At 37.3% G+C, this 10187-nt stretch overlaps 1 protein-coding gene across 1 annotated transcript; it reads right to left on the bottom strand.

Annotated features, from left to right (window-relative positions):
* Nucleotides 1–91: 91 nt before the first annotated feature.
* Nucleotides 92–7069, bottom strand: abracl (ABRA C-terminal like). The gene is made up of 3 exons (XM_062437632.1): nucleotides 6983–7069; nucleotides 5373–5438; nucleotides 92–3770 (listed from the first exon to the last, which is right to left on the bottom strand). Exons 2-3 carry the CDS (start codon nucleotides 5431–5433, stop codon nucleotides 3586–3588), a joined length of 246 nt encoding a protein of 81 aa, XP_062293616.1. The 5' UTR covers nucleotides 5434–5438; nucleotides 6983–7069; the 3' UTR covers nucleotides 92–3585.
* Nucleotides 7070–10187: the final 3118 nt, after the last annotated feature.

Below are 10187 nucleotides of genomic sequence, written 5' to 3'. Positions count from 1 at the left end.
AAGTCACTAAAGAAAACAAGCAGAAAAGCTGCTTCAAGGTTTCAAGTGTAAAGATTTTATTTCTCAGTAAACATAAAACCTGTTCTTATAGGATTGTGTTATTGCCAATACAAAAGACAGTAATGACACATTTTAACACTTCATCATGCAGGCGTCAAACTGGTTCACAGATATGGAACAGAGTGGAAATGGCTCGAAATATCGGCGCCGCTCTGACAATAACTTTCTCCTCTTGTTACATGTTGGCTTGTGATCCGCATTTGTGTTTAAACAAGTCATCTGAAAGTCGATCGCAGAGCAGCGCGCATGGTGAGTGCAACAGCAGGACAATCTTACATTTTCCAAAATGACAGTGATGCAAGCAGCGTGTTTCTTCCTCACTTGTAATTTATTACATAATTTCCACAACTTTGTTCCACAACTGTTTCCTCTTCTGAAAAAAACAGGCTATTACGGCACTGAACTCGTTACTTTGTATTACAATAATGAGATTTCACATGACTGATCTTTTCCAGGCTACTTTCAAGAGACATTCATACAGTTTTAGCTCATTAATAATTTCAGTTTTCTAGATTTCAAGAAATGATCCATTTGTGCTATTAATGCTGTTTGAGAACAATCACAAGGCAAGTGAATGGTCTCTTACACAGATTTTAAATTAAAACAGAAAAAACAACAGACACCTGGACCTCAAAGATCTTCCTAAGTTGATGTGACAGCAGTGGACGTGAAATGGGTCTTATGAAACTTGCAGATCAGGAGAGTCACAGGGTTGATAATGTGCTTCTCTTAACTGTAACACCAACAAGGCCTGATATGTAGTTAAAAAGTACAGCCAAGATGTCACATTCAAGCAAAAAGTTGGAGATTTTTGGTGCTTCTGGTAGATATCAAAGACAATCCTTTTCTCTTACATTCAAATCATTGCAGCCGCTTAACAAATGTACGGAGAGCCAAATTGTTCAAAATTACAACATACAAAATCTGAAATATAACCACTAATGATTATAAATTGTTAAATATTTGATTAATTTTTATAATACATTTTAGGATTTTTCATTTCAATTTTTTTCAAAATGTCTCTTTTCCAGAGTCTGTTCTATTTTATAATGCAATTTTGTCCAATTACCTATGAATGCCACTTTTTCAGTCAATCAAGAGAAACAGGGCAGAGCCAGTCGTGTGATTGGCTGTCATTTTGGTCTAAATTTTTAAAAAGATATTTCACTATTTCACATTTCGACTGAGTTTATACATTTATTTGGTGCATGTCTCCTTTATCCATTTAATTCTGACCACTTTTAGCCTCCGTACAAAGCTGGCTGTGCTTGTGTATGATATTCTGGCAAGTAAAGGAATGCTTTCTTTTAAAAAAAACCCAAAACAAACAGTAAAAGACACGAGTGATAAGTTTAGATGAGATTGTGCCTGATCTGCGAGTTTCATTTGACTACAGTACAGAATAAAGAGTGGTAAAAACAACATAAAAAAAGGGAACGTAACTATAAATGCATATCTCTTGTCACACATAAGACATCTAATTTAAGCCACAGGACATTTATTAAACATATTTTGGTTGTGTTGATTTTGGTCCTGAGAAACGTTACAAATTCATCTTTATTCATTTGGCACCAATCACCCTGTAATTATACACTAATAAAAATTGCACAATAAATACATTCGCCATTTGCTTATAGACTCTTTCTCCTTAGATATCACAAAGACAACAAGAGGTTTTGGAATTTGTTTAGAAGACACAATTCATCACTGATCGTGTATAAAAAGATGGAATAAAAACTACCACTAGCACATTGTAATGAATACAAAAAAGGTGCAAAAGTCTCTCTTGAACTGCAGTTGTCTTTGTAGTTTCTATGAAGGAATTGTTCTTGGATTTCCAAAGGAACTCTAATAACGCCTTATTACAAAGTCCAGAGGTAGTAAAAATGGCTCATGTAAACAATAAATGGAACTGCCATCAGGCGACACTGTCGGTGGACACACGATACCATTTGTTTTAAACCTGCACTAGATTTATATGTGCTTATACTCATCACATTGCATGCATTGTAGTTCATGATGTCTTAACTCTCACTGTGATACCGAGAATAAGAATACTAATGTAGTGCAGCTTTAAAAATACGCATCCAGTAGAAACTATTCGTCAAGATCGGAACGCTTAAATTAAACCGCTGAAGACGTCGTTTGTATGACACTGATTACAAGTTGTTAAATCTAACCAGCATTTTGTCCTCTGTGTCTCTAGGTCCGGTCACACCAGTAAGTGGCACAGTGAAATTCGCCAGCCCGTCTATGCAAAAATGTGTTTCTAGAGGCTTGGTGACATACAGAAGTGACTACTGGCAGGGCAGGACAACACAAGCACAAGTCAGTCACAATACCTCTCTGAATTTACTTCTATTCCCAAGATTGTACATAATTTCATTACCATATAATAAAGAGTGAGTTGGTGTCTAACGGTGTTCCCATCATTTACGTTAAAAAGATGTATTGGTACCATCCATTCTGTCTCATAAATGTCTACAGACCGTTATTACCCCATTCCATTATCCTTACTTTAGAGATATACTCTGAAATATATACTACGACAGAGGAGGTTAAATGAAAGTGGATGGTACGATACAGCCAATAAACTATAATAGCTTCCCCTTTTTACAGACTGTCTGGCTCTACCTTCCCTAAAAAGTTCAGCATTCTCAATACCTTTGCCTGTCAGAGTTTACTAAAGGTAACCTGATGCAGCAAATGGTTTGAACCATCTGAGAAGTCATCCATGGAGAACTGCTTGGGAAAAAAATGCTTGGCAGGTGATTGGATGAACCACCGTATTACCTTGCGAGGCAGCTGGATTTACGATACCGATTGGGGCATGAGATTACTGATTCAGTCGTGAAGTTGTGAACCCGACTGCCTCGAAAGGTAATACCAAAGGTGAACTTGATGTAGAAATTTGAGTCCTTTTCTCCCATGAGTGAATCCACTCATCACAGCAGTGAATCACTGAATGGTTTGATTTCACTGTGAAACGTTGTTGTTTCAAATGCTGGTGTGACCGGGGCCCAATGAGAAGCATTAGGTTGTCTTAATTAGCCAGTACTGATAATGCACAGAAATTAACAAATGAAAGCGTTACACAAAATATTACATTCCTGATTTGTGCGTTTATACTCTTAAAAGTGTATCAAACAGTTTAGAGCCCTGGTTGATAAAACGGCAGCGCCTGAGAAAGGGAGAAACACCACTTTTCCTTGTCATCTGAAACTATGAACAATGGCTATAGTTCAGTTCCCTGAAAAAACAAAAACACCTTTATGACTGATTTTGTTTGGCACAATGAAATCAAATGAAAGTGTATGCAGACATACCAGCTGGGTCCAGAAGTATACTGTTAGGTCTAATCTGTTTGGTCATTGCGTTTGAGTTCAGACACTGAGCCTTATACATGGAGAAATATAACTGGAAACAGAAGCTCGGTGACAAGCCATCACACTGCAGAAGCTCAGTATCTGGAAGGATTCAGTCAGACCCACAGCTGCTGGAGGCCGTCCGGTCCCAACTGCAGCCTCATTCTTGGAGCAGGATGACGTCAACATTGTCGTGGACGCCCTGGAGAAGCAACTCGCCCTGAAAGGTGATCACCTTCCTTTTCTTGGCTGCCTTCAAGGTGCCCACCAGAGCCTCGAAGATGTTGGCGCAGCGGTCGTCATTGAAGAGCACGCCGAACTTCACACTGGTTTGACCGTCAGCATCTGAAATAAGAAGTTGATTAAGTTATTTCCTAATAGAAGTGAACACAACACTGATGTATTATCACCTTTTAAATGCTCCACTGTGTTCACCAGCTGGCCAATAACTTTGTGTGTCAGCTGTTTGGTGTTGAGCAACAGTCTTTAGTTTTTAGAGCTTTTTCGCTGAAAACACACAGAGTGAATTCTCTATGGAGACCCCTATTATAAACAAATAGTCACGTGGTACTGATTGAAGCCACTTTAAAATAACAATCATTTACATAACCACTGAAGTAAAAGCATGTTTTCTGACTCTGGCCATTGAAACAAATGTTTCTTACCATAATAATTCCTCCTGTTCACACTGACCATTAGAAGATCCCTTCATAATGCACTTACAATGTAAGTGATGGTGGCCAAATTCAACACTTCTTCTATGGAAAAATGTATTAAAAGTTGATCTGAAGCTAATATGAAGCTTCAACCGTCCAAATGAGTCAAATCAAGTAGATATCCTTCAACACTACGGTTATTTTAGAGCCAAAGTCTCTCTTTTGGTTACTATACTTCCACCACAGCACAGCAGGGAAACACAAAGAGGGAATTTGATGCTAAAAAGACTGTAAATGTGTCAGATATCCACTTGATATGACTAATTCAGACTGCTGAAGCCCCATATAAGCTTCACATCTACTTTTAAATGCATTTTTGCACTAAATCACTATGTGGACACACTGTGGATCTTGGCCTCCATCACTTACATTGAAAGCACCATTGAATGAGATCTTTTAGCAGTCAGTATGAACAGGAAGAATGATAAAGACACCTCACTGTTGTTTTAGAAGTAGCTTATTTTGAATAAACTGAAGAACTAGGTAATTAACACTAGTAGTGAAAGCCAGCAGAAAAGAGCACAGCATCGAGTGCTTGTGCTGCATTCAAGGCAAATTGGCAGATTGGAAAGCTTTCATGCATGTCTAGCCTTGTTGTCGAACCAGATAAATGGGAATTACACCATTGCTATTACTCTCATGTTGCATATTTGTGGTGGTATGTTAATATGTGAAACCAAATACATACAGAGTTTTGCTCTTTTTTAATTAGCTAAATCAATTATATTGATGTTTTTATTGGATTTGATTTCATCTTAACTGCCAGCCATTTCACAACCACTTCTGTAGCACACCATTCTTCCCACTCAATACATCTGATATGATGTGAACACAGCATGTGCATAATAATAATAATAATAATAATAATAATAATAATACAGAGGTAAATCAATAACATTCACTGGACTATTCAAGCACTCAGTTAGAGACTCAATTTCTGTATATTCCACATTAATATCTGACACTAAAGCAGAGGAGGAAATATATCTGCTTTAGGGAATGGTGGACTAAAATATGCTGGAGGCAGTGTGTAATGGCACTTCAGTTTATTTATGTTTCCAGCATTAGAAGTGGTGAGCTGGAAATACTGATCAGATGATTGCATGTTTATGGTGTGTTAGAATTCACAGCATGAACTGGCTTCAAAACTGCTCAGCTATGCTAAAGTGCTTGAGGTAACACAGAAGATGAATCATTCTATAACATCATAGTCATCATAGTCTTTACTCACTTTTACTGCCAAGTCGCTGAATCTCCTCCACCAGCAAATTTACTTCATGAGAGACATTCATTGTTGCTGGAGAAGGGAACAAAATGAAGTGAATGAGACAGACATGTCAAGATAATTGATTTGCTAGCTTGAGGTAAGTCTGCTGATTTCTTAAAGCAGCAAGACATTGTAGGATTGCAGCAGTTAGCTCTAGTACATAGCACCACCAGACCAAACTCTATTAAAATCTGATATTTTAATGCTGCTTCAAGGAAAAAGTAAACATCTCTTTCATTAAGGTTTACCTCTTAATTCACGTATATGCTTAACCAGTGGTGGAAATACAGCAATGCAAAAATACTCAATTACTCCTGCATGAAAAATCCTACTCCAGTAAAAGTGCATAAGTATTATGAGTGATGCAGTTAAAGTATTACAGTAAAAGTACATAAGTATTATGAGTGATGTAGCTAAAGTATTACAGTAAAAGTACATAAGTATTATGAGTGATGTAGTATGCAGTATTACAGTAAAAGTAGTGTTTTGGTCCCTCTGACTGATATATTATTATATATGACATCATTAGATTATTAATAGTGAAGCAGCAGTGTTCGAGCAGCATGTTACTGTTGTAGCTGCTGGAGGTGGAGCTAGTTTACACTACTTTATATACAGTTAGTGAGTTTAGTCCAATGGTTCCCAACCTAGGGGTGGGGCCCCTCCAAAGGGTCACTACACGCTGCTTTTTGTAACGTCAAAAGACAAAAAGGTTGGAAACCACTGGTTTCATCTTTAACAATGTGTTATATTTAAAAAGCGTGTTATAGTCAAAACTCTGAATCTGAAAAGTAAATAAAGCTGTCAAATAAATGTAGTGGAGTGGAGAATATAATATTTCCCTCTGAAATGTAGTTGGGTGGAAGTATAAAGTAGCATCAAATGGAAATACTCAAGTAAAGTACAAGTAACTCAAGAGTGAAATGTATAAAATTAAGTGCTGCTTGGTGATCAATTATATGCCGAATTTTACAAAAGGGGGTAGTAAATAATAAAAAGTCTTAACTTTTATTCTTACCATGATTACATTTGATTGTCAGCAAGGCCATTCTTATTTAGCCTGATTAGTGAACGCAGTTTGGCAGTTGCATTATCTCCATTCAAGTAAAAAAAAATATTATGAATTGGGAGGCAATGCAAATACAATTCCCATTGATAAAATCTGCACATAAACACTAGTATTTATCAGTAACTGCATTTAATAAATGAGAATTTCCAGTGAAGCTATGAAGCAATGTAACAAGCTCCAACATGAACAGGGCGTACTATATCATCCATGCGGAAACGGCAGATTAGCAGCTCCCAGTTAGCCATCACAAGGCACACATGCTCACTGTAATCCGTGCTTTATAATGATCTGTGGTCATTCTTATGGATGGGTAATCATTCACAATTCGGCGATGTTTTAGATGTCTTTGAATGGAAAATACTGCACTGAGCAGCAGACGGGAGCTCGCCGGTAATCTTAGCTTTAACACCAGACAGATGATCGGCTGAGAGTTGAAACAGATAAACACATAAAACCATTTAAACACTAAACCAGTTTATACATAACGATTACATGTTATATTTACCTGATTATTCTTAGTTTTTTCTTGGTTTTAGTAAGACGATGATCGACTTCCTGATGATTCGGCACCGGTGGTGGATAACGTGTTGTGTTCAGGGTCTACTCGGAAACGTTCATTCATATCTTTAAAGAAGTGACGTGGGCCTTTTTTTTTTTTGCTTAAAGTCCCCCTCCATTCAAAAAATGTTTGTGTTTTTTTCTTGTTGCTTCAGTTGGATGTTTGAGTTTCACTGTGCAGATTGGTGTATTTGCAGAGGTTGACACTTGAAGAGTTGAGTTTTCACATTCATCTCATGAATGTAGAAAGTTTGTCTGAATTCAGTGAAAGTCTTATTTTAAAGGATGGACATACGAGCATGATTTATGACATCACAACATCTATCAATCTGAGAGGTGTCATATGTTACACTTGTGTCATACTTTCATATAAACAAACTGAAGGGTTGATAAATGCTGAAACTTAAAATCTATCAAGATAATATTACTGAAACTTGACCTGAAATTGTCATGGTTTAGTAAGGACACTCCATCTGCTAATGAGAGCTTAAAGATGTGGCTGAGAGCTAAGGATGATTTCCAATAAGTGACATTGTAGCAACTCTTTTTGTCAAATTACTGTTTTGAAGCTCAATTCTTAACCTTCAAGCTCAGAGATACTGAAGTTGCTAATCTAGGAATATATGCACATGAGTGATAGTGTATATAAGAGATGTTTCCAACACACCAGACTTATGAAACAGCCCTTTAATTAAGTAAACGTGGCATCAGGTGTCCTAAATGTGGGTTTTTTTGTTTTACTGCCTTGGGGTATTTTATTTGTACACAAATTTCCTGCGGTGCCTGAATGCAACACTAAAGCTCATCTGACTTCATCGTGACACAATGCGATGCTTTCACGGGCATGGCCCCATATATGGCATTAGGTAGGAGAGGTCTTGTGCTTCTGCTCTGCTTCTGCAGATAAATTACCTTTTTAAACGCTCCAAGAATGTCTGACACGGCCTGTTAAACAGATGTTCAATAAGAACACAACTTCAGTCCCTCTGCAAAAATACCAAAAGATTTTTATACCAAGCCACCAGAAAAAAATGCAACCAACACCTAGAATCCAGTCACTGTTCAAGAGTCCCATTTGTGAACATTTTGAACTATTTTTTCACTTTTTTGACTTATTTTTTGTGTGGCGTCATTACTGACTTGTTTAGGAAACCTGCTCATCAACATTTCTGTTCTCCTGTCACAGATCCTCCTTTTACTCCATCATCTCTCTCCTTCTTCCTCTCCTTTTCTAGCATCATTTCCTTTGCTTCCATTCTTGTTCTGTTAAGCCCATGACTTCCTCACCCTTCTTCCTGTCTTCACCTCTCTTCCTGTTAAAACTGTCTCACCAGTACACTGCGTTGTTTACTTCACTCTTCCTTTGACCCATTGACTTTTACACATATGATTCTCTCATTGACTTCATCACACTATTAGGAAAGCCATGTCTTTCTATATAGTGTAATTGGCTTGGTTGTTTTTGTTGTTGTTGTTGTATATAATTAGCCAATTTCACTTTATCACAGATGCAAAAAAAATATCAGCAATAATTGACACTTTTTTTTTTTTTTTTTAGAAATGCAAAAGTACAGTATGTTTGAGGTTATTTAGTAACTGCGTTGTTGTTACATAGTTGGTCCACTAGGGGAGCATATATGAGTTTTTTCAACTGTAAAATGTTGATTTATAGCTTCATATCTTAGTCTCTAAGAACATCTAAAAGTTCCCTATGAAAAACTGTTTATGTTATGTTCCTTTAAAACATTACAAAATAAAACAAAACATAACAAATATTGGCCAAAATATACTTAGCTACCCCCCCCCCCCCCCTCCCCTATTAACTTTCCATATCCGTATCAGTCTCAAACAAACAGAACCAGCAGGTTATGGCACAATAATGTATTGGTATTTGCATAATAAACATTGTAAAGCACTCCACTGTGAATAAAAGCATTATATATGAATGCAGCCAAGTATCAGACACACAAGGAGGAACAACAGTGAATGAAGATCAACAATGAAGCGAGCTGGTGCTGTTTAATACTTGTTTATATTTGTAAATAATTCATTCTCTGTATTCTCTATCAAGTCACGCTCATGTTGTCAGCGCAGGTTTTATTTTGAAATCACTCATCCGGGTCCCTGCGGGCCATGCAAGCTCGCGCTGACTCGGACCGTAGTCTAGTGACGTCATGACGCATCAAGTCACCCGACACAAAACCGGAAGTTTCCCCAGTTTTTCTTCAGAACAAAAGCACAACAGTGTCTTTTTTAAAGGAACGACATTTATTGGATACAGGATGAAAAAGTAAATTGAGCTGTTTAATCATGTTTGTCTAATTCATTAATCTGATTATTTACTATGTAAGTAAAGTGTTAATCTTGTAGGCAATTTGCAGTAAATACTGAACATTTAGAGGGATATAGGTGATGATGAATTATTTGATCAATTTGATTTTAGTGTGTTTGTGAATTGGGGGACAGGGGAGGGGGTCACTGATCACTGTACACTGTTTCGAGGCCCTGGGACAAAAAGTAAAAGGTGTGTCTTCATTATGCATCATAAAATCACCTGCTAGGCTCTGGCCACCAATGAAAATGGGCCCCAGGAAGAGTAGTTGTTACCTAGGCAACAACGAATTAGGAACCTAATAAACAATAAATGCCTAATCATCTCTTTCCAATTGACCCAATCGACCCATGCAGGTAATAATATGATTGAACATACAGTACTTTATTTACGAATATGCACTTGTGAATTTTGACACACGGCTTCTCTGCAAGACAATACAGGTGGAATACACTGTTAATCTATCTATCGCTCATGTACAACACAGCACCTGTGCAGCAATGTACAATATCATGTGTATTTGTATGTACATTAACTTCTCTCTCTCTTATATTCCTCTTCTCCCTCCCCCTTTTTTTAAAATTTTTTTTATAATTATAAATATTTGATCATATACTCTAATTGGAGCTAGAGCTTGAAGACGCCAAATTTCACTGCCCTCAGTGTTGCCATCTGCTGTGTTGCTGTGCATGTGACAATAAAACTTCTTCAGCGTCTTGAATCTTGCAGGCAAGATAACAATGCAGCACCAACCAGAAAGCTCTCATACCAGACAAATCTCCATTCAGTCAAACTATTTGGATAATGAATATGGGGGGGC

This window comes from Scomber scombrus, chromosome 17, assembly GCF_963691925.1.
Source record: "Scomber scombrus chromosome 17, fScoSco1.1, whole genome shotgun sequence".
Lineage (NCBI taxonomy): Eukaryota > Metazoa > Chordata > Actinopteri > Scombriformes > Scombridae > Scomber > Scomber scombrus.
Note: the sequence above shows the minus strand (reverse complement) of the source record. Positions and strands in the feature narration are given on the sequence as shown.

Coding starts and splice junctions, on each gene's coding strand:
- abracl (XM_062437632.1), bottom strand. CDS start 5,433: ATGAATGTCTCTCATGAAGTAAATTTGCTGGTGGAGGAGATTCAGCGA. Junction 3,771..5,372: donor TCAGCGACTTGGCAGTAAAA/GTGAGTAAAGAC, acceptor TTCTTATTTCAG/ATGCTGACGGTCAAACCAGT.